Genomic DNA, 25,444 nt, shown 5'->3' on the forward strand with positions numbered 1-25,444 from the left:
CTCTCCGAAGTCCATCCACGCTTCCACGAGTGTGCCCAACACCAGGGGCAACCGGGAAGGGTAATGAGCGCTGGCCTTCCAGGGCACCCTCAGCATTCCCTTCTAGGGTGGAACGTAAAAGTGAAAAAAGTAACATATGGCATGACTTCAATTATGTTGAAATATTCACACAGGACAGTCCCTATGTGTAACATGGTGGGGAAAAAATTACCTGGGAGGCAGCAGTTTAAGCCACAGTGAAGGACTGTCCCAGTGCTTGGGTCACTCCACACATGGGAGACCCAGCAGAAGCTCCTGGCTCCTGATCGGCTCAGCTCTGGCTGTTGCCCCCACGTGGGGAGTGAACCAATGGATGGAAGATCTTGGTCTCTCCTCTCTACAAACCTGCCTTTCCAATAAAAACATTTTAAGAAAAATCATACACTTACTAGACTGGCAAAAATCCTATCCCACGGTAGGTAAGTACAGAGATGCAAAATCCACTTATGAAAAACATTGTCACAGCTATCAAAATGACAAGGCTGTCTGAGCTTAACATCCAGCAACCCCACTAATAGAGCCGAACAGATAGAGACAGGCAGCACTTCTGGCAATGGCAGAAGGTGGAAAGCAGCGGGAGGCGGCTTCGGGAGCAGCCAATGAGAGCCATTAGTGACTCACTCACACAGTGAAGAAGTTGTTGCAGGGAGACAAGACCTCAAAATCCCCCAAAGTCAAAGCAGCAACAAAGTTTAATGTTTAAAGCATACAACTTCTTGTGTTTAAAAAATGCACATATTTGTATTTATTAATTTCTGCATAAAATACAGCACATTTTAAAAAAAACAATAAAACTGGCTTCCTGCACGTGATGGGGTTGTGAATCATATACGCCAAATATTTACCTTGGTGTGTAATTTTTATTGTCGAATCAAGTGAACTTGGAAGACAAACAGATACTTTCTGTTCTAATGCTAAGAAAGAAGCCCATCGTATCTACCACCTTTAAGTGGCCATTGTATTTAACACTGATTTTACTTTCCAAAGATGTCAGGGGTTGAGGACCACCTCACATTGCCTCAGGCTGTTAGGCAGAGGGACGTGGCAATCAGGGCACTTCCCACTGCCCTTCCCTGCACTTGGGCCTTCCCGGAGGGAAAGAAATCTCACTCACAAACGCACCTTTATTTACCTGTCTGCCTGCAGGCACACCTAGGCCACTCTGTTTGGCTCCTCTGTGGGAAGGCCTGCAGGCATCCTGAACCCCTAGGACAGAGCTGCCAAGTCTGCCTACTTCTGGTCTTCATTACTGGGCAGCCCCTTGCAACCACACACTTGGCATTTTGTAAAACGACAGTTTGGACTCCATCTTTCTGATGACTTTATCTCTCTCAATTTTCAAGTTCAACTGGGGAGGTGAAAATGGATCTTCTTCCAATTTTCTGCAAAGAAAAATTCTCTTCCAAGGGACTGTCAGAAATTCGAACAAAAATAGTTATTCTCACACTGACATTCAAAAACTGGAAACCAGCTACATATCCACGAGTAAAACAGTCTAAATTTTTGAAGCCATTAAAACTTGTTTTTAAGTGGCCAGGGCAGTGGCTCAACAGGCTGAGCCTCTGCCTTGTAGTGATGGCACCCACATGCGTGCCATTTCATGTCTCAGCTTCTCCACTACTGATCCAGCTCCCTGCTAACGGCCTGGGAAAGCAGCAGAGGATGGCTCAAGTCCTTTGAACCCAGCAAGCAAACGGGAGTCCCAGAAGATGCTCCACACTCCTGGCTTTGGATCAGCTTAGCTCTGGACACTGCAACCATTTGGCGAGTAAGCCAGAAGATAGGAAACCTCTCTGTAACTATGCCTTTCAAATAAAATAAGTAGATTTTTTAAAATACATTTTAAGGGGTTAGTGTTGTGGCATAGCACATTAAGCTAACATCTGCAATGTTGGCATTCCATATGGGAGCCGGTTTAGGTTCTGGCTGCTCCACTTCCAGCCCTGCTCCCTGCTAATGTGCCTGGGAAAGCAGTAAAAGATAGCTCAGCTGCTTAGGCTCCTGCACCCATGTGGGAGCCGTGGATGAAGCTCCTGGCTCCTGGGCTTCAGTCTAGCTCAGCCCATGCTATTGCTGGGAAGTGAACCAGTGGATGCAAGACTTAAGTCTCCTTTTAGCTCTTTTTAAACAAAGAAAATTTAAAAAAACCTAACATAGAAATAATGTCATGGTATTATACTCCAGTGAAACTGCCCTGTAAGGATGGTGTATGTGTCTATGTATTTGTCAAAACCCATAAAATACACAACACCAAGAATGGATGCTAATGTAAACGAAGGGCTCTGAGTGCTGCTGCTGAAGTCAACATTGTAACAAAGGCATCACTCCAGCAGGGGTGCTGGTGGTCGGAGAGGCGCTGGGTGCGGCCAGGTTTGTTTCATCTAGTCATGAACCTCCAACTATTTTAAAAATAAGAGGACAAAAAAAAAAGGACATTTAAAAAAAACTCAATCTTCAAAGGAATATTTGAAAAGACAAACTTTCAGGAAACTTCCTCTACACCCCGCTGGAGAGGATTACTCCCACACTGCTCCACAGGACACAACCAGGTCTCATATGTGGTTTTAAATCTCTTGAAGGACAGAAGTTCTTTAATAATAATAACTGACCAGAGACATCATTGATGGCCTAGAGAGAACAATAGTTAAATACAAACAAGGCAGAAGCACCTGCCGGCGGGAGATGGGGGCAAGGTGTGTGTGCAAGTATCCTCCCCCTCCCCCTCCCAGCACAGGCAGCAGCTTCTGGCCCTGCCTGCCAGCTCACTTCTGCCCTACTCACATGCCCAGGAAAACAGTTCCTTTCCGACTCCGGGTCATCCCCGCCCTCAGGCACCTTTCTGCTGGGGGGGGGGGCGCCCACAGGACACCTGTCCCCCCCCCAGATGTACTTCCTCACACACCTGCACGTCTTGTTTATTCACATGGCGAGTTGACCACTGAGACAGCTTTGGCTCCTGGATCACCCAAGACCAGATCTTCACATTTCTCTTTGAGTCTCAGATAATCGTATCTGAGCTGAAAAGGACCTCAGACATAGCACCCTCCCCTCACCCCAAAGTAGTGAAAAGTTGACTTTGCTGGGTTTTCTGTTCTTTTTTGTTTGGGGACAAGAAGCATGGAAATGCAAAGGGTCTGAACAGATTTCAGTTCTCAGTATTCTGTAAGGCTTAGAGCAGGTTAGTGGGTGCTGCTGCTGTGCGCTCAGTGGGCAGGCGTCGTGCCCCAGTGGCACACAGCCACTGCTTGGAATGCTTGCATTGCACATCAAAGCATCTCGTTTGAGCCCTGGCTTTTATCTTTAAAATAAATCATATATATATATATTTTTTATTGGAAAGTCAAATATACAGAGAAGAGGAGACAAAGGCAGAGCTTCCGTCTGCTGGTTCAAACCACAAGTGACTGCAACAACTGGCCTGCGCCAATCCAAAGCCAGGAGCCTGGAGCCTCTTCTGAGTCTCCCAGGCCACAAGCAGGGAGCTGCTTGGGGAGTGGGGCAGCCAGGATTAGAACTGGCGCCCATATGGGATCCCGGAGCATGCAAGGTGAGGACTTTAGACACTAGGCTACTGCACCGGGCCCATCTTTTATATTGCTGATCCAGCTTCCTACTGGTGCCCCAGGGAAGCACTGGATGGTGGCCCAAGCACGTGAGCCCCTGTCACCATGTGCAAGCCCCATATGGAATCCTAGGCTTCTACTTCAGCCTGGCTCAGCCCTGGCTGTTACAGGCATTTCAGAAGTAAACTGGCAGATAGAAGCTAGAGCTCACTCTCCACGTTTCAAATAAAGGAATTTTTAAGTGACAGGAGGATTAGCCCCTCCAAGAATAAAGCTGGTGAATCCATACTCGCCTGCCAACCAAATATTCCTTTGGAACAATCTGGAAGAGAAAATGTTCCTAGGAACGTGGGAGTTTCCACAGCCCACAGGCTGGATTCTCTGGTGAGCAGCGATTGGGAACTCAAAGAATCTTAGATGGGTCACAAGTTCCTGATGTCACCAGTTCCCACCAGAGTTTGACATCTCTGCTCGGCAATTATCCAGCTTTTGCTACTGTAACAATAAAGGCTAAGGTTAAGCCAGAGCCTGACTCACAACAGGAGGACCAGGAGTTGCCAAGTTTAGCCCAGTGCTGAGCAGCGGCATGAGGCGGGGTGGGGGACCCTCTCCCAGCGCTGGCCCTGAAGACCCTGGAGTAGCCTCTTCTATGGGAAGGAAACACTGATTCTTGGCAAATCCATGACGGTACTAATCAGTGCTCCTGTGCAGCGGATGCCATCAGAACTTTACAAGTTCGAGCAGTGGTCAGCGTCTGGGAAGACCCCTGCGGTGAGGCGGCGCTGATGAACGTTCCTGAAGCCCAAGTCAGACAGGACCCTGCAGCCACACCTGATCACCACTCCATCCCTTCCAGTATTCAGTCAGTCTGGCATATTACATCTCAGCATCGCAACCGCCAACCAACCTGGGGGAATGAGCCCTCCGACAAGCTAAAGAGACAGTCCCCTGGCATAGGCTGGTGAAATCAGGGCAAAGGGAAGGAATGCAGGAAGGACAGAGACCTTGTGACAGCAGGGCCCAACGCATCAGACAGAGTCACACCCAGCAATTTACAACCTCCCTGGGAAGCCTGGCAAGCACAAGACCTTCAGCTGACTAGGGTTTGGTTTTTCTCTCCCACTTGATTCAAGTCCTCCAACAGCTTACATTTGCTATTAGGCAGCGTCAGTGCAGGGTCCTGTTCCCACCATTTTCACATGTACAGCACAATGGAATTGCTCTGCCCACACCTCCAACCTGCTGTACCTCTTCCTTTAATGGCCTTTTACTAGAATCTTCAGGATTCTTTCTTACCTGAGCATGTCTCTCCAAATCTATGACTATTTTTGCATTTTGCAGCTGTGAAACCTAGCTACTAAAAAAAGCGTGCAGTCAAGCCACGGTCAGTCTAACTCCGTACAGCAGCTCACGAGAGGAAAGCTATGCCAAGTCGTCTATACTGACTTTCTAGGTGAACAACTACCACAGACAGTGCAATTTTCCCTTTTAAACAGAACTGGTTCATCTAACATGTAGGTAAATGCAAAACCTACAAGTATTAGTTCATCAGCTTCTTTCAGGGTCTGAGCAGGACCACAAATGTCTTTCGGAACCAAACATGATGTGAAAGTGTCAAGCACCATTAGCTGCCAAGTGCTTTGTTTCACTTCCTCTTGTACCACGGAACTACAACGCTTTGTTGACTCCAGAATTTTGGAAACGAATTGAGCCTCAAAAAAAAAAAAGTCTGTCATCACAGAGGTTAAGAAGTGGGGGGTGATAGGGGATTTGGGTTCTAAAATGTCTCATACCCCATGAACCACAGCAAGAAGATCAAAATGCTTCTTTCGGACCCGCTGCAGAAACCTAGTAGCTAAAGTCCTCACCTTGTGCACTCCAGGATCCCATATGGGCACCAGTTCCAGTTCCAACGGCCCTGCTTCCCATCCAGCTCCCTGCTTGTGGCCTGGGAAAAGTTGAAGACAGCCCAAAGCCTTGGGACCCTGCACCTGCATGGGAGACCTGGAGGGGGCTCCTGGTTCCTAGCTTCAGATTGGCTCAGCTCCTATTGTGGCCACTTGGGAAGTGATTCAACGGATGAAAGATCTTCCTCTCTGTCTCTTTCCATATATTGGACTTCCCAATGAAAATTTAAAAGTTCAAAAGAAAGTCCCTTTCCACACTCGGCTGTGCCTGTTGCGCACAGTGACCACCGTCAGGTGGACAGCAGGCCTCCGCTCTACTTGTGGAATTTTTCTCTTCATTCTTTGGATAACTGGAAAGTCATGAGGAAGAATAAGCCCTGCTTATCAATGTGGTCAACTAAGAGAGCCACCCGAAACTACGGAATGGCCTGGAGCTGGAAGTCTGCCTGAGCACCTGCCACGTGACTGGGACAAGCTGGATCCACAGTGGAGCCCCGTGGAGCCCACTGGAGCCCAAGGAGCCCGGTCCTTACCGAGTAAGCTCCTGTCACTCACTGCTGGCCTCAAGGCTGGCCCGAGTCTAAAGGAACTGCTGGAGATTAAGCACAAGAGTGCACATTTTCAGCTGTGCTTTCAAGACTGCAGGAAGGGGAAAATAAAGTGGATGAGGTCTACCAAGACCACCAGGTTGACTAGAGATGAATTCTAATTAATTGCCCAAGGCATGTCAGCACTGTACAAACACTGAAAAACAAAACAAAACAAAACAAAAAAAAACCCTGAGTGCTAGAAAAGTAACTTCTAAAAAAAAAGCCAAAAATCACAGGACAAGGAGTGCAAAATTAAAGTATGACTTACATAAAAACTGTTAGTTATTTAAAAAGATTGACAGAGTTCTACTTCATACGATATTACGATATTATTACGCGCAGTTAATTCCCACAACCTGGTTCTTTACCGTGAGCTGAAACACACCAGATGCAATGAGGTATCTTAGGAGGTTTATTCCAACGGAGCAGGAACAGCAAGAAAGAGGGGGAGAGAGGAGAGAGGGGTAAGAGAGGGTAAGAGCGGGATAAGAGCAGGATAAGAATGGGATAAGAGAGGGATAAGAGAGGGATAAGGGGGGGTAAGAGCGGGGTAAGAGAGGGATAAGAGAGCCAGCCGCACCTGGGGGGGCCTTTTTGTCTGCCAGGTGTAGGGGGTGGGGATTGGGAGGGATTGAGGCCAGGCCCCCAGGGGATTGGCGCCTGCAGGTGAATGCCTAGGGATGATTGGCGAGTGGGCGGAGTTGGGGAGGGGGCTGGAAGATTGGGGTGGGATTCAGGTGGAATGCCAGGTTACATCTGATTGGTGGGTAGCTAGGCCGGCGGGAATTTCGTGAGCTGTGAGGAAGAAGGAATGGCGCCGGGTCCAGGTTATCCGTGATGACCTTCGAATAGCTCCTCACAAAAACTTTTAAAACCCTACCACCAAAAATAGCAAGCTCACAGAGAAGCAGCAGCTGACAGAACCCATCACTGCAAGTTTTGCTGAAAATTTGGTTGGCTTTGCACTTTACTTTCTTAGATGGACACCCACTGCTCTGGGAATCTGGAATTCTATTTTAAAAATTTTAATAAAAAAAAAGAGAATGTCCTAATAATACATATTAGAATCTCAGAGGAGGACAACATTTTTAAAATAATCTGAGTCAACTACACAGGTGACCAGTTGAGAGACCAAGACCTGCCGTTCCAGGACCTTGTCCCCAGTGACAAGGCAGCAGGGCTGGGATCCAGTCCTGATTAGCGGAGAGCTTTCCTTTGCTCTTATCACTCAGCTCTCTTTGTTGATAAGAGACAGATAAAAAAGCTTAGACTAAAAGAAGTGAAAATCTTATCTGAACATTCAGCATATTTTTTCCAGGTGCCTCATCCTTAGTCTACTATTACATCTCTTTGTGGCAGAGCACGTGACCCAAGAGTTGTAAAATGACTTTCCTATTTCTCCCTGACTATCATCCACAGGGCTCTGTCCACCTACCACTTTATGAAGCTTACACTCGGGAATGACAAGTACTTTAGGTCTCAGAAACTAGGTCCTGATTGTTATGAGCCAAACCAAGAAAAGCATTAACAGTTTATGAAACAGGTTAATTTTGAGAAAACTTTTGCAAGAAAAAAATTTGTAAGAAACGTAAATTTAGACACAGAATTTCGCACTAATTGTAAGAATCAGCTTTGACTCTCCTTACCATTAACCTCACATGTCAGAACCAAACGCAATTCCAGGACTTCTTTCCTTACAAACACTGTTCCAAGTAAACGCTGCTGCTACTAAAAGCCATTTTCCCTAAGTACATAAAGTTAACAACCTGAAAGCATGCAGCAAATACAATTTTGGGGGTTTTTGTTTTGTTGGGAGACAAAGCTACTTCCGAGTCAGCGTGAATGTGTCTCAGGAAAAGGATCTTACAAAGACACACCCGCCTCCAGGCGGAAGAGCTCAGCCCCGCAGCCTCCTCCCCGCACAGCACCTTACACCAACCACGCCGCCGCGCCCCTCGGCTCAGCAGAGCCTCCAGACACCTTTTCCTGCCAGTGTCTGAACAGTGTCCACGCAAAGGACAAGCACATAACCATTTCTCAACAAACTGGCTCCGGCAGAAGCAATGAAAAGATTAAAGCAGATGTGCAGTAAGACTATAGGCACGGAAACTAGCCCATGCCTCCACCTTTAGCAAAAAAAAAGACTTGTCTCTGCACAACTCATCAGGGACCGTATTTCTCCTACGTGGAAACGCACCCAAAACATAACTTTCAGAACACTGCAATTCAACCTCTTTGCCAAGCAATTAATTAAAAAATTCCCATGTGACTTTGAGAGAGAAGTAAAATTCCAAACCTGCTGTGGAGCTCCTTGTGATCACTGTCCCTTCCCGGCCCGGCGCCTTTGCGAATCCTGGTGTGTAAGAGAGTCTTGCAAATCCGCCCGGCCCCAGAGACCGCGCTGTGAGCACTTGGGGCTGAGTCCTGCCACGCCCCTGGCCGGCTCGTGGTCTTGGCTGTGCCGCCACACATCTCTTCCGCGGTTTACCCGGGCCTCCAACATGCACCTGGACACAAATCCTCAAGTTCCTTTGTCAGCTGAGCAACAGTCCACAGCAAACAGGATCTCCACCCACTCTACAGCACCGAGGCGAGCTGCTCCCCCAAGCAGCCTACTGCTTCCCTCTTCCAGGAGTTAACAAAAAAGAGCACACCGACTGGTTATGTAAAACAAGCCCGCCAACAAATTAGGAAGTCAGATGCATCCTCGTCCTTATGCAACACGCCCTCAGGAACCCAACCCAAACACTGTCCCACTCCCACTTCCTACTTTGGTTCCCAAGCTCTTACTTCAGTTGGTGAGAGATGACACTCAACAGGTCGAGCAGCTTGGACTGACTCACTCCCTCTGTCTCCCTCGCAGCAGATTAAGTAGCAGTCAATTAATTGGTCACAAGACAATTCTGGGCAAACTCAGTGACTCGCCTTCAGCTGCAAGGTTGGTCTGACCTTGGCCACGCCACCCTTCTAATGACTGTCATGTGAGCAAGCGTCAGCTGACAGCTCTTGGTCTGCAACCTTGCACAATTCTACCCATCACAAATGACAGCAGGTTAGCCAGTCAATATACAGACTGTACGGGGCAGAGGATGCCTGCAAGGGACACGTCCTTGCTGTAATACAAGAAAAAAAATAGTAAGGGAAAAAAAAGCAATGATGTTAAACCATTAACTCAGGACTTTTTACACAGAACTCCTGGGCATATTCGAAGACAAAAGCTCAGAACCCGAGAACAAAAGCAGTTCAATTTTTAAGATGTGAGAGTCAGAGAGACAGATAAACAGACACTGCACTCACAACCACCGTTTCAATCCCCAGACACCCAGTGACCACTGTAAACTCTATCCAGGCTTCCCCCAGGAAGGCAGGAGTCCAGATGGCATCACCGTTGCTGCCTCCCACGTGCCTTAGCAGGAAGCCGGGCCAGAGCTGGGTATGGAAGCCTGGCACCACATCCAAGCAGTCCAACTTGGACTCATGACAACATCCTTCATACGATGAGCATAAGAACAGCACGCTCTACGATCCTGTGAGTTTGTGAAGAAAACAATTTCCTGAAAAAAATCAGTCCCTAGAAGTTAAGGGCAGTTCAGAATCTTAATACGGGATGGGGGGACCACCTGCAAGGGCCTGCCTCCACACCCCCTCTTCTTGCCTTGCAATTTGACTGGTAAGGGTATTAATACACTTTGCGTGAAAGGGGAACATTTGAGTTTCATTCTTAGCATCTGTGGGTGTAGGCTGAGCCTGAGCTCCCTCACTGAACCACCTTTGTAGTAGTTTTACTTTCTGACCTTCTCTATTATGAGAGAGGGAGTCAGTTCTCCCATTTGCTAACTCACTGCCTCCAGCAATCAGGGATGGGGCAGAGAAGTCTCCCTCGTGGGTGGCCGGACCCAAGATCTCAGTCATTACTTGCTGCCTCCCAGGGCGTCACCAGCACAAAGCTGGACGGAAAGGATTGGAACGCGGGCATCTCAGCAGCCTTGTAACCGCTGGGTCAAGAACCTGCCCACACCTTCTCTTTCCAACAGATACTCTGCAAACTCCCACCGGCTCTGCAAGGAGAGCTGCAGGGTCGGCTGCAAGCACCGGCCAGCTCAGGCAGTGCAGGGTCACAGAGGCTTCTCCCGTGGGCACCATCACACTGAACAAGCCTCAGGTCAACCCAGGCCAAACAGAACCGGCTCCACATGCGGGGAAAGGGGCTCAACAGATGCCCCAATTCCCCTGAGTTACACAAAAACTAAATTTTGGTTTCCTATAATTAAAAAAAAAAAGAGGAAGCTGAGGAAATGCCATAGGATTCCCTTTCTGAAGATCTATCCTGCAGGTACTTTTGTCTAGGAGTTAAGCCACAGAACTGAGTCTGACCCATATCTTCACTTGTTTCCAGAGGCTTCAAACTAATGTTATAAAAATCCAAATAATGCTTGTCTTATCCAAGAGGCAAAAATGTTTTAAGTGGTGGGAATGGAAACATTTCAAAGGACATTTGAATGAGAACAGGACTCAGCTAAATACCCTGTGGCTACGGTTAACTAACCTGCTATTGTTTCTCCCTGAATTCACTCAGTTTATCACTGCTACTGTGATGCTTAAACCCTACACTGCTGATAAACACAAACTGGGGGCCGACCTGCAAGGATTTCGGATTTAGCAGTTCCAAGGCAGAGCCCGAAAACTGCACAGAGGGCATCGGTGCGGTGGCATAGCTAGCTAGCTAAGTGGGAAGTGGAGCTGCCGGGATTAGAACCTGGCACCTATATGGGATCCCGGCGCGTTCAAGGTGAGGACTTCAGCCGCTAGGCCATGCCGCCGGGCCCAAAAACCTGATAAATTTTAACAGCGGCATATATCAAAAACTACAACAATTGTATCTAAAAAGATGTCTCCATATAACCCCAGCTTCCCTTGTCATTTCAACAGGAGCTGTAGTAACTGGAAAAATCAAGAAGTAACTGTTTCATCACAAATATTCCTCTGGATGCTGGAGCGGCCCAAGTAAGTAACCTAGGCCCGGTGGCGTGGCCTAGCGGCTAAAGTCCTCGCCTTGAACACACTGGGATCCCATATCGGCAGGCACCGGTTCTAATCACAGCAGCCTCACTTCCCATCCAACTCCGTGTTGTGGCCTGGGAAAGCAGCCGAGGACGGTCCAAAGCTTTGGGACCCTGCACCCGCGTGGGAGACCTGGAAGAGGTTCCTGGCTGCGGACTGGCACAACACTGGCCATTGCGGCTCACTTTGGGGGTGAATCATCAGACAGAAGATATTTCTCTATCTCCTCCTAGCTATCTATATCTGACTTTGCAATAAAAATTTCTTAAAAACTTTTTACAAAACCATGTAATTCATATAGAAGCAGATTTCACAAGAATACCTAATGGAGAACGTTCAGCTATAGATTGTCCTCTCCTTTCCATTTATATATAGAGTTATAAGCTTTCCTGTTGATGCTTTGAGAAAGGCGCTGCTTCAATCACACTGGCCTGCAACACAAAGCTACCCAGTCACAAGTAATGCCCCCTAGACGCTGTCGGGGTGGGGTTCCAGAGCCAAAGCAAAGTGCCAGCCTACAGGGCTGAGCACAAAGGCCCTTTGCAGGAGGTCTTCAGGCCACACGCACCAGATGGCAGAGTCCTGGGGCCACATGGAGTATGACCTCCGACATGGCTAGAAGGTCAAGTCACTTATCATGTGAGCCTTCGGACGCTCTGCTGCACTCAGGCTGAACCACCCATCTGCGTTCCACGCTAGCCTGGTGCCTCGCTCTCCCCGGAGAACAGTGCTTGTAGGCAAAGTCCTCTCCACTGATAACAGTTTCACATATTTATAACTCTGTTAAACATGTATAACCTAGAGATACAATTATCCCACAGAATTAACAATTTATTGTAAATGTCATTACACAGGCAATAGCTACTATTTTAAATATTATTGCCCCTAGGGTAACTTTGGAAGTGCAAGAATTATTCATTAATCTGTGCTGTAATTAAATAAGCTACCAAATGGGATTACCAAAAGAGCATCTGGCACTCTTGTACGATTCATGAAGACACTATTACCTCTGTAACACTGCATGAATTTATTTTTAACATCAGCTATCCACAGACGGAGGACTCCATTCATTCATCCTTGCAAGCTGTGGTGGCCCATACTTGTTCATGATATTCATGGTATCTAAACAATCCTGAACCCAACTCCTGTTTTTACTAAGTTTACTTGACAGTGGTAGAAGGAGGAATCAGTCATTTATAAAAGTATGACATTACTAGAAAGCAAAGCAGGGCCAAGAAAGGCCACAGGGAACACTGCTAGGGAAGGAGACTTAACTAAGTACCCATCCCACCATACCAAGGCGTGGGTGACAGAGGATTGGTGTAATGGCGTAGCAGGCAATGCCAGAATTCCACATGGACAAGGGTTCATGCCCTGGTGACTCTACCTCCAATCCAGCTCCCTGCTAGCGACCCAGGAAAACAGAAGATGGACCAATTGTTTGCACCTCTGCCACCAATGCAGGAGACCCCAAGGAAGCCCCTGCCTGCTAGCTTCAGCCTGGCCCAGCCCCTGCCAATGTGGCCATTTGGGGAATCCATCAGTAGATGAAAGATCAGGTGAGCACTTTCCCAGCCTGGTAGTCCCCATTACCCTGACATTCAAATAAGTTAAAAAAAAAAAAAATACTCCTAAGGACTTGACTGATGAAAAAAACTTGGGACATTAGGCTTCCTATGGTTGCCAGTGTTAGCAACTACCAAAAGGACATAGAAAAGAATCTAAAATGAACAACTAATACCTACCTAAGGACAGTTGTAAGATATAAGGGCTTGTTCCAAGTACCCAGAGCATTGACACACCTGCTTCACCAACAACTGGCCATAGGAAGGCTGGGCAAGTAGTTTTATCTGGAGCATGACTCCTGCCCAGGGAGAGACCAGCGCTTCCACCAGCCCACCCCAACCCACGCCCTGTGGCTTCCCAGGATTGCTGCAGCTGTGTGAGAGTGGACTGCGGCTGGTCCACTCGTTCCTGGCCTGCTGCAGACCCACTCAATGAGATGCTCAACAGCCAGCCAGCAAGACCAAGCTTACAATTATCCCCAGGAAATTCTTTTTTTTTTTGAAAGATTTATTTTTATTACAAAGTCAGATATACACAGAGGAGGAGAGACAGAGAGGAAGATCTTCCATCCGATGTTTCACTCCCCAAGTGAGCCGCAAGGGGTCGGTACGCGCCAATCCGATGCCGGAAACCAGGAACCTCTTCCGGGTCTCCCACGCAGGCGCAGTGTCCCAATGCATTGGGCCGTCCTCGACTGCCTTCCCAGGCCACAAGCAGGGAGCTGGATGGGAAGTGGAGCTGCCGGGATTAGAACCGGCGCCCGTATGGGATCCCGGGGCGTTCAAGGCGAGGACTTTAGCCGCTAGGCCACGCCGCCGGGCCCCCCAGGAAATTAAGAGCTGAATCGAGTCCTCAGTGATGGAAGACACTTCTCTGCTATTCGTCTCACTTCTCTGAGTCGGTTCTTCAGGACTAAGAACTCAGGGATGCCAGAGGCAGGCAGCAAACGTGCGTGATGAATATACACAAAATTAAAAGCTTCCCGGGCAATAAATTTGTCACTGGCAAATGAACAGAGGAAGATTAGGATTCCAGCAGCCATAAAGCTGAACAGTGTGCTTGGGAGGTCATGAAGTCTGTGAGAACGCTGGGCTGCGGGAGGCTGGGAAGAGCTCCTCAGCTGGCTCCGCAGCCTCACTTCTTCCAGCAGGTTCCTCATGTGCAGGTGGAGGGCTCACGAGCTCAGCCACAGTGTCACCGCCGAGAGCTGAGCTCCCAGCAGGTCGGGAAGAGGGGCCTGGTGAAGGGCTGGGGCTGTGTCAGGTGCACGCCCAGTCATTCACATCCCACATGACTAGGCGAAGTTTCCTCGGCTATAAATAAAAGGATGATGATGATACTACCTATCTGAGGGCTGCTGAAAATGTTTAATGGAAGCATTTGCAAGCCCCACTGCAAGAGTAAACAGGTCCAGACCAATGTCCTGTGCTTCATACACACACACAAGCCCAGAAGTACTCATTGTCCTATTTGAGTTGCTAAACTCATAGATGACTGCACTGTATTTATACAACAAGAAGCCAAGATAAACAATTTTGGTCACAATGACATCTGGCAAATCATGATTTTACCTGAAAAAGTCAATCACCACCTCACCACACCTCCACCCCCAAAAATGCAGCCAATTCCCTGGAAGCCCCAGGCAGTTAAGCACTTTAAAAATGAGCAAAGTCTCTCAGGAGCAATAAACTCTGCAACAGATTACTGTAACTGCTAGAAATTTGGATCTACAGAACAACTGAATTTTTAATGAATTTCAGGCATTCTCTCCTCAACCTTTCGTGTACCTCCAGCCACATCAATTTCCCCTTCTAAAATACTCTTCATCTCACTTGCCAGGCTGAATCCTTCATGTCTTTTTAGAACCCACGCCAGGAGCCATCTGCTCTGTGAAGCCAGCCCTCAGTGGCCCTTCACTCGGCATGTTTCAACATCTGGAACAGGAAGAATGGAAACACTTTGTAATTCCTCCTATGGATTCCCTCTTCAACTCTTACAGCTACAAAGACCTGGCACTGGGCAAGGCCAAAGGACTCCCCTGAAGTCTCCCATGTAGGTGGCAAGGGCCCAAGTATTTGGGCCATCTTCCACTGCCTGCCCAGGCACATCAGCAAGGAGCTGCAACAGCAGCAGACGCAGGAATCTATCCCAAACACTGGAGAGGAGATGTGGGTGTCCCAAGTAGCAGCTTCCCCGCCCGATCCCTGACCCCAATTAGTACATGACAGAAAGAAGGTTATTTAAAAACACCCAAGTCAGCCTTGCAGAATTTCAGTGAACAGCTATTTGCCAACAGTCACTCTTGGGGACAATGGATTCTCCTAACGTCACAGCTCCATAAGCCACAGTCTCAGATGTTCCTCAAACATAATCACGCGTTGACAGTTCAGAACCCGAGTGGAGGGCTTCGGCTGCACGAAGGACGGGTGCATCCCACATTGGGGAGCCCCATCTAAGCTCTGCTGCTCTGCTACTGATCAGCTCATGGACACCCTGGGAGGCGGGAGGGGACAGCTCAAGCAAGTGGGTCCCTCCAGCCATGTGGGAGACCCAGATGGAGTTCTGGCCCAGCTCCAGCTGTTACAGCAGCTGGGGAATGAACCAGTGTGTTCAACAGCACTGTTTCACTCTGTCTCGACCTTTCAAACCAAACTAAATAAATTATCCTGACAAGCACACAGGCCAGTGCTCACAACGTGCCAGTTCTGGAAGAGACTCAACCAGCTCATCTAGCAGGAGTGTTGTGAAGGTTAGCTTCACTTTTAACCCAAAGAATTTTTGAGGAAAGAATAACTTCTTAGGGAAAAGTTTTCGTAATGGAGGAAACTTAGTATTCATGACAATTCTTTGGTTTACAAGACCTACATTCAAGTAAGACAGCAACTTTAGGGACATTATGAATGTAACTGAGCCCAGGAGGTCATCTTTGGAAGATTACAACTGAGGGCCCAGCACGATAGTGTAGTGATTAAAGTCCTCGGCTTGCACGCCTGGGACTCCATATGGGCGCCGGTTCTAATCCTGGCAGCTCCACTTCCCATCCAGCTCCCTGCTTGTGGCCTGGGAAAGCAGTCGAGGACGGCCCAATGCTTTGGGACCCTGCACCCGTGTGGGAGGCCTAGAAGAAGCTCCAACCATTGCGGCCACTTGGGGAGTGAATCATTGGACGGAAGAACTTCCTCAGTCTCTCCTCTCTGTATATGTGACTTTCCAATAAAAATAAATAAATTTTAAAAAGAAAAGAAGTATACCACTGAAAGGGCCAGAGGGGTGGTACAGTGAGCCAATTCTCCATGTGTGGCGCCTGTACCCCATGTGGGTCTCGGTTTGAGTCTCAGCTGCTTCCTTTTTCATCAGCTCCCTGCCACGGTCGAGGAAAGCAGTGGAAGATGGCCTTGGGTTCTGCACTCACGAGGAAGACCCCAGAAGAAGTTCCTGGTTCCCAGCTTCAGACCAACCCAGCTTTGGCAACTGCAGCCATTTGGGGAGCATACCAGCGGATGGAAGATTTGTTTCCCTCTGTTTTACAGTTTGTAAGTCACCTAGTCATGTATGAGCTTAGCACCTCAAGTAAAACAAAGGATAAAGCAATTAAGAGTCATGTATTTGACAGGCAGTTACATAGAGAGAGGAGAGATAGCAAGTTCTTTTCATTTGTTGGTTCACTCCCCAAATGGCCACAACACCCAGAGCTGAGCAGGAACTTCATCCGGGTTCCCCACATGAGTGTTGGGGTCCAAGCACTTGCTCTCTACTCTGCCCCCTTTCCAGATAATTAGCAGGAGCTGGATTGGAAGTGGAGCAGGTGGGACTTGAACAGCATCCATATGGATGTCACAACCAGCAGCAGCAGCTTTACCTGTTACACCACACTGCCCCTGGTTTGAGAAAGGTGTAAGACAAAGTTTCACAAAATTATCCTTGTAACAATACTGACTGCCACACATCTGCATTTGGGGAGTTTGGGGGGTTTTTTAGCTCCCACAAGTAAGAGCATTATTTGTCTTTTGTGCCCAGCTTATTTCTTTCAACATACCCTCCAACTGCACCCATTTTAATGTACTACTTTTTTTCAGATTTATTTGAAAGACAGGGAGAGAGATCATCTATTCAATGGTTCACTCCACAAATGGCCACAATGGATGAGGCTGGACCATGTTGAAGCCTAGCTCTTCATTCAGATCTCTCATGTGGTTGGCCGAGACACAAGCTCAGGGCCCAAGCACTTGGGCTATTTTCTACTGTTTTTCCCAAGCCATTAATAGGGAGGATTAGAAGCAGAGCACACTTGGCTTCTCGTCCTTCCGGCTAAGCTCAAGTGCCGAAGCAGAGCACCAGGAGGCCAGTGCACTGGCTTAACAGGCTAGTCCTCCTCCTGCGATGATGTTGGCATCCCATAAGGATGCCAATTTGAGTCCCAGCTGTTCCTATGGTCATCCAGCTTCCTGATGGCCTGGGAAAACAGAGATGTCTCAAGCTTCTGGCTCCCAGCTCGGATCAGCTGAGCTCTGGTCATGTGACAATTTGCGGAGTGAACCAGCAGATGGAAGATCTGTCTTCTCTATAACTGAGTTTCAAGTAAAATAAATAAATCTTAAAAGAAAAAAAAATTAAAGATTGTGGAGCCCCAGAACATGAACCATCACCCACGTGTGATGTCGGCATCCCAGGAGGCAGCCCTGCACGCTACTCCATCATGGTGGCCCCAGATTTCATTGGCTGATGCAAGCAGTGCTGCCACATACATGGTTATCATTGACACAATGTGTTCCTATCTTTTGGGTATGTACGGAGTAGTGGGACGGCTGCATCATTTGGAAAGTCTGTCTAGTTTTTTTACAGAAACATCCTCAGTGATGTGGTAATTTCTACCTCCACCAGCGGAGTGCAAGTGCTCCTCTTTCAGCGTATCCTCACCAGCATGCTGCTTTGTCTTTGGGATATTGCCACTCTGAACAAGAATGGCACAATCTCTTGTGGCTTTGATCTGTATTTCACTGGTGGCTAGAGAGATTGACCATTTTTTATATATATTTGTTGGCCATCTCTAATTCTTTGGAGAACTGCCTGTTGAGACCCTTGCCTTGGTAAGTGGACTGGTAATACTTTCTAGGCTAGCCAGATTTCAAGCAGCCACCAGCTACATGCAGCCAGTGCCTGTGAAGGCCTAGGGCACTCTTGGGAAGAATCACAATGGTGGTGTTTGCATGAGATTTGCTTTTGGTTCCATTTCCAAACTTCTAAGCACAGATGAGAAAACACTCAAATTTCATCTGGTGACCAGTGGGAAAGTGTGGAAGACTAGCGTCGGCAAGTCAGATTGGCCAGTGAAACTGTCAACGCCCTGGAGAGGAAGCTGGCCCCCCTTCCCAAACTCCACGCCAGCGGAACTGAAAAGAATCATTACCTCTCTTCACCAAACCATAGGCCTGTACATCTGCCCACCTTAGGTGCCATAATAATGAAAATCACATGATGAGGGAACTGAAAATTGAAGGATAACGAAGTAACAAAGAAAACTGCAAGTGTAACATTCTGCCTCCCCACAGAAGGAAGCGCATCTCCCAGCCCTGAGCCAGTGCTGAGCAACTCTCGATGCCTGACTCCTCTCCTAGCCACCATCGGCCAGCCGATCTTGCAGATTCTCCTTCAGCGTCTCGGCCAAGGCCTCAACAGGGTGGAGCCTGTATACTGAGTGCCTGCATGACTCCGCACAACGAAGAGCCCCGGCACTCCTGGGATACCTTCACACCCTTCTTTCTACCTCCTAGGACACCTGAGCCTTCCTAGACGCCGCCTCAGGCCTTTCTGAACCTCTGCGAACATGCACACACAGGTATACAGGTCAGCACTCCAACTGCCTCCGTCAGTGCGGCACTCCTGACCCAAGGACGATGGCGACATTCCCTTGGATCTCGCCACGTCCGGGAGTGCCCTCTCCCACAGCCAATGTCCTCTCAGTCAGCCTCACGTCAACCCTCTCCATCTTCCCAGGAGGACTTTGGCTACAACATCCTCTCCTTGCAGCCATCCTACAGCTTCCCACTCTGCCCTGTCTCGATACTTCCTTTATCCAAACCCATCCTGGCTCCAGTTCTTTTCCAAGTTCAACGTGTCATCACTTTGGTTTCCCACCTCGGCTGCAATAGTCCCCAACACCTACTCTCGGCTCAGGCCACCGGCTTATCTTCTCCATTCTAAGGCAGTCAATTCGCACTATTCAATGTAGTTATGTTCCATAAGGTCACTGGCAACACTGAACCACTCTCTGCTCTCCTAGAGCAAACACAGGCTTAGCTTCCAGCCGGCCTCTGGTTATACCTTCCTCAACCTGGTGAGGGTTAAGCCTCGCTTTGGATGCATTTCTACTTAACGACCTTGTTGAATGTACACTGTTGCTTCATGAACACTGATTCATGCCTGAACAAAGCTCATCCAACACATGTTCTGTGTCAGACACATCACAGCCTTAGGGCTGAGTGAGGGACACTAAACAACACTTAAGCACTAGGCTTGGGAGGGCACATTTTTAAGAAAAGCACAAAAATGTAGCACTAAATGCGCTGCAACAAGAGGGCTTGTTTATTGGGTGACACCGAACCCACAGAGCAGAGTGCCCCTGGTCTGATCTCGACTGGGATCACATTCACGATGTGACTCAAAGTATCGTGTCGCTTGGAACCAGCACCCTGGTGAAGTTGGTTAAGCCTCCACCAATGGTGCTGGCATCCTATATGGGCACCAGCAGCTCCAGTTCCAATCCCACTCCCTGCCAATATGCCTGGGGAAGCAGTAGATGGCCCAGTTCTTCAGGCCCCTGCATCAACACAGCAAACCCAGAAGTTCCCGGCTCCAGGCTTCGGACCAGCCCAATTTCACTAGTTGCAGTCATTTAGGGTGTGGACCAGTAGGTGGAAGATCTGTGTAACTCTGTCCTTCAAATAAAAATAAATCCTATATGGAAGTTTCAGCTGTTATTCTTTAAATCCTTTCAATGCTAAGGGCCTGGAAAAGCAGCAGAGAATGGCCCCAGTACTTGGGCCCCTTCCACACCCACGTGGAGACGGGAGGAAACTCCTGGCTCTTGTCTTAGAAATGGCCCAGCCTCAGTCATTCCAGCCATGCGGGCCGGTAAATCAGCAACGCGTTCATCTCTTCCTCTTTTTAGCTCTGTCTTACAAAGGTTAGTAAGCTTTTTAAAATGAGAACAAAATTATGAGCACAAATAACAAGATGGTTAAAACTATACATCTTGGGCCCGGCGGCGTGGCCTAGAGGCTAAAGTCCTCGCCTTGAAAGCCCCGGGATCCCATATGGGCGCCGGTTCTGATCCCGGCAGCTCCACTTCCCATCCAGCTCCCTGCTTGTGGCCTGGGAAAGCAGTCGAGGACGGCCCAATGCACTGGGACCCTGCACCCGCGTGGGAGACCCGGAAGAGGTTCCTGGTCCCGGCATCGGATTGGCGCGTACCGACCCGTTGCGGCTCACTTGGGGAGTGAAACATCTGATGGAAGATCTTCCTCTCTGTCTCTCCTCCTCTGTGTATCCGGCTTTCCAATAATAATAAAATCTTTAAAAAAAAAAAAAAAACTATACATCTAGCATCTAATTCCCTAAAGAGAAACACAAAATTCAAAGGAAATACTAACTGGGAAAACAAGCAAACAAAAAGTAACAATGAAGGAACCCACAACCTTCAAGACCCAAATTATCCATCAAGTCATTACTGAGCATCCTTGTACAGCCTCTCCACGTGCAGCACATCTCAGCAGGGACACTGGGAACGAACTGACTTCCTCAGCACAGGGTGCATCTTGCTCACTTCCAGGAGCATGGAAGGGGTCAATGGACTCTTGAATGAAAAGAACTTACTGCTTAGCGGGTCTCATAAAGTCATCTCTCAGTTTTACTTTGAGTTCAAAGCATGTGTTACAGACTTCATTGTGAAGGGGGCTCAGAGCACCTGGCCAGCCTGGAGTGTGTCGATACGCTGTCCTTCCTGACAGCTTACCTCTGAGACCCTGCTGCTACACTCACTCTCTCACACACACACTCGAGTCTGCTCTATTACAGGCTCTGACTTGAGGTGTGCATGGCAGGGGATATAGCAGTCCAGCTGGGAGTCCTTCACATCTCTGCCTTTCACTACCACCCTTTAACAACTGGATAGATTGCATGCATTTAACTGCCAGTGCCACTCTTGCCCGCCCTGCAAATCTTCAGCAGCTTTAAAGAATGAGATAGGAGCGAGCTGGTGCTGTGGCATAGTAGCTGAAGCTGCCACCTGAAGCACCGGGATCCCGTATAGACACTAGTACTAGTTCCGCTGCCCCATTGCTCGTTCAGCTCCTGACGGTTGTGCCTGGGAAAGTAGCAGCAGATGGCCCAAATGCTTGGGTGCTTACGCCCCGTGTGAGACCCAGAAGCAGCTCTGGCCCAGTCCAGCTCTGGCCATGGGGTAGTGAGCCAGCAGATGAAGATCTGTGTCTCTCCTTCTCTCTCTGTGACTCTCTTTCAAAGAGAAAGAAAGAGCACCCCAGCCAGCCCCTTCCCTTTCCTTAGGCCAGGCACTTCCTCTCCTACGGCACCTCCTCCTCCAGCAGGCCTGAACCAAGTTACCTAAGGCTTGTCTTGCAGCTGGAAAAAAAAAATTTTTTTTTAAATCAGATAGTATCCTACCCTCTTACAGACTTTTCCTTTTACATTGTTTCCATTCTTGATGGAAGATGAACATGGGAGGTGAAAAAGTCAAGTGGCTTCCGCAGCTACGCTATGACCAAGGCTCACCTGATTCCCAACACCACTGAATGCCAGGAAATCCTGCGGGTGTGTCACTTAAGTGCTGGGGGCAGGGAGGCTCCAACAGCTATCAGATTAAAGCCAGACTCGGGTCAACATCCATTCCAGGCTCCTGGGTCCAGCATGTTCTACGTGAAAGAAGAATTCAAGAGGGGTGGACATTTGGCACAGTAGGGAAGTTACTGTCTGGGACTCCAGCACCGAGGACCCCAGTGCCTGGATTCCAGGGTCCTGCCACTGTGCACCCTGGGTGATGGGGACGGTGGCTTGGGTAACTGGGTCTCTCCTTCCCACAAGGGAGTCTCAGAAGGAGTCCCTACCTTGTAGCTTCCACCTGGCTCAGGCCAGCTGGTACAGGCATTTGCAGAGGGAATCAGGTATTTTCTCTGCTTCCCTCTCAGATAATGACTCTTCAAAACTGAAAAATGAATACAGCAACTTCAAGAAGCCTTTCTGTGTGCACACCTTCTCCAACGCCTTCTCCAACGCCTTCTGCAGAGAGGTTTGGGCTAACCTAGCAGATCACCTTCTCTGGAATCTGCCTACTCCTATAATTACCACCACAGGTCCCAAAGAAGGGAAAAATACTTCCCAGAAGGAAAGCCTAAGACCTAAGATGACAGCATGCGCCAGGAGAGGGGAGCGGGTTCGGCTTTTTCCTTTGCTCCAACATCCGTCTAGTCCAAGCACACAGCAGGCGCTGCAGCGCCCCAAAGGGAACCAAATTGGCACAGCATGGTTTCCCCGTCCTCTTGTGGAGAGGGAGAGGCCCACGCTGGCGATCACAGCCGACTGCACCAAGTGTCAAACAGCGCCCAGTCCAAGCAAGGCGAGGGCTGTGTGGGCCAGCAGGCAGAGCGCGGGATGGGTAGCTGTCACAAAGGCTTCCAGAGGTGACAGCTCTTCCCCTGGGCCAGGCACAGCTTGACCTTTGCAAGGTCACGTACATCTCAATCTCGTAACCACACCATGAAAAGGTTACTATTATTCTCAGTGCACAATGAGAAAACAGCCACAGGAGACCTTACTCAAGACGGGACAGCTGTTACGCGGCAGCATCAGCATGCAGAACCTGGAAGCTTCCAGAGCCTCCCACCTCTTCATCACCACACCAGGTGGGAAGTCAGTTAGGGTGCAAAGGGGAAGAGAGAAAGCCAGTTCCAGGCAGAGAAACCTTTGAGAAGGGAAAACTGAAAACTGTAGTGAGGAACTGAGCAAAGCTCACTTTGACTGGAGTGAGGAGTGTCAGGGGAAGACCAAAGAGAAAGACGACGGGCCAAGTCATGTGAGCGAGGCTGGATTCGAGTTAAAAAGTCACATGTTACAGCCCAGGGTCTCTCAGGACCAGAAAGGAGCAGAATCTATTGAAAGCACAAAGGGACCCAGCACGATGGCTCAGTGGCTGAGTCCTCACCTTGCACACACTGGGATCCCGTACAGCGCCAGTTCATGTCCCAGCTGCTCCACTTCCCATGCGGCTCCCTGCTTGTGGCCTGGGAAAGCAGTCGACTGTGGCCCGAGGCCTTGGGACCCTGCAACCCCATTGGAGACCCAGGACAAACTCCCGGCTCCTGGCTTTGGCTCAGCTCAGCTCCAGCCACTGCAGCCACTTGGGAACTGAACCAGCATACAAAAGATCTTTCTCGCTGTCTCTCCTGTCTATTTTTACTGGAAAGGCAGATTTACAATCAAATCCTTAAAAAAAGGAAAGGAAACAGTACAAAGGTCCAAACCCACCATATCAAGGCATTTACACCTGTGATCATTAGAACTCAACAAAGTACTTTTTAGCCACAATGTTGCAACAGTGACAAGCGCAAAGCAAGACAAGCTGCAGTACTCTTAGGGCTGAAAGTTGGCTGAGGCAAAACGCAGGAATCCAAAGGTCTGTGCTCCAGATGCAGCTCCGCCCGTGAGGGTGAGCGGCTCTGTAACCTTGGCTGACCAGCTTGCTTCCTACGCTACAAAATACACAGGATACACAGGGCTGCTTGTAGACCTACAACTCATGTAAATGTCAGCTGTGACAAGCCCGGCTCATCTCATCAGGTACACTCTGCAATGTTCATCTCCAACACAAAGTAGCACCCTTAGGCAGCATGCACAGCTCACCACACATGTTTAGAGAAAATTCCAGGGCCAACAGGCTTAGCAGTATCAGCTCCGCTGGATCCGTGACGCAAGAGGACCAACAGCACAAGGCGGACTCTAGCGCCTCTTGCCAAACTAATTGGCGCTCTTTGGAAATCAAGAGCCCCTGCAAACTCCCATTACCATGTGGGAATAGCAACAATTTATGAGCAAAAGAAGTATTTTCAAGACACATTTAGTACATTTTTTTTCCTAAACTGGTATTCACAAAAACTCAACGAGCAAGAGCTGCAGAATATCCCCTTGAAGCTTAACAGGATGTGACCTTTGCACCAGTAAGCCTAGTTTGTGATTTTTCTTGGACTAGGGCCATGAGAAACCAAAGAGTTCCTGCACTCCTCTGACTGTCCCATGTAACATTTTTACCAGGTGCAATGCATTAGTACACAGGTTATATGGTCACTTGTTTTTCAAGAGGATAAAAAAAAGCATGGAACTAGTAGAATATTTATCTTGGACACATAACTGGATTAGGTTCAGGAAATAATACAGATAAGCAAACATTTCTCTCTGGAAGGAGAAATAGAAAAAGGTAGCCTTTTCAATAAGGGGTGTGAAGATTGAACTTGACACCTCTGTAACTGGCCTGGAGGAGCCTGGCCAGAAACAGGGTCACATCTGCTGAGGGAGCACAACATTTCCCACCAAGATCATGCCCAAGCAAAGAAAACAAAACAGTAGCCTCACTCAAGTCTCTGAACAAGCAGATAAACGGCAAGGAGTCAGACCAGTTTAGGTAAAGGTGGATGTCAAGATTTTAAGATCTGTCCTAACAATAGCTTAAGTTTTGTCCTATAAAAAAATTAATAAAGACGCGTCAGTGGGTGGGGGCAGATGAGGAGCCAACAAAATGCTGAATACATCACAGCTATGAAGCCAGAAACAAAGTGAAAATTACTTGGCCAACACACATTAAAAAGTACGTTTTTAGAATAACACACTGCATAATTCTATTTTTTGGCAGTGAACTTTAAGAATCTAAATCAGAGCTGTTACAGAAAATAGTAAAACACTACACAAGACAGTCTAAAATTAACAGGTTAACCACATAGCTGAGGAGTGACATGTGGCCAGAATAAACCATGGAGAAGTTCTTAAAGCTTCAGTGAGACGCATTTCCATCAACTTAAAAAAAAAAAAGGCAAACATCGGATACTGGCAAACATGTCTATTTCTTTAAGTAGAGGTACCTGTTGAACAGTTCATATGTATGTGTTTAAACATGTTATTCTAGGGTCTGGTGTGATATAGCTCAATTGGCTAATCCTCTGTGTGGAAGGAAAGGGCTCCCATATGCGTGCCAGTTTGTGTCGCAGCTGCTCCACTTCCCATCCAGCACCTATTAACGGCCTGGGAAAGCAGTGCCATGGTCCAAGTCCTCAGGTCCTGCACCAACACGGGATACCTGCAAGAAGCTCCTGCCTTCCAGCTTCACACCAGTCCATCTCTGGCTGAAGTGGGCATGTAGGAAATGAAGCAGCAGATGGAATATCTCTCTCTCCGTGTGCGTGTGTTTCCCTCTCTATGTAATTCTTTCGAGTAAAGTAAGAAGTCTTAAAAGAGCAAAGATGGAGTTCCTGGGCTCTGTCAGCCAGTGCTTCAGAAACAGCATTACTTGGGAAGGCCCAGCTCTGCCTTAAATTCACCCCTGCAAAACTCAACCTGGGTGCTCCTTTATTTATTTAAAGACACAGTAGAGAGTGAGGTCCCGCGCACTGCTCTACTTCCTGAAGGCACACAACGGCTGAGGCAGGGCTAGACGAGGCCC

The 25,444-nt window shown here is 48.4% G+C and overlaps 1 protein-coding gene across 4 annotated transcripts in view; it reads right to left on the reverse strand.

The window, feature by feature from the left end:
• The window catches only part of FNIP2 (folliculin interacting protein 2), a 95,159-nt gene that overhangs the window by 56,747 nt on the left and 12,968 nt on the right, over positions 1-25,444 (reverse strand). Inside the window, exon 1 of one of the 4 annotated variants that reach the window (XM_058657426.1) lies at positions 8,396-8,726. The exons of 2 other annotated variants lie outside the window; for them this stretch is intronic. In XM_058657426.1, coding sequence (XP_058513409.1) covers positions 8,396-8,571 — 176 coding nt within the window. In that variant the 5' untranslated portion in view covers positions 8,572-8,726. Of the gene's footprint in view, positions 1-8,395; positions 8,727-25,444 lie in introns of those variants that run through there. One more of the 4 variants, XM_058657427.1, reaches the window with a different exon arrangement.

Source organism: Ochotona princeps, chromosome 32, assembly GCF_030435755.1.
Source record: "Ochotona princeps isolate mOchPri1 chromosome 32, mOchPri1.hap1, whole genome shotgun sequence".
Lineage (NCBI taxonomy): Eukaryota > Metazoa > Chordata > Mammalia > Lagomorpha > Ochotonidae > Ochotona > Ochotona princeps.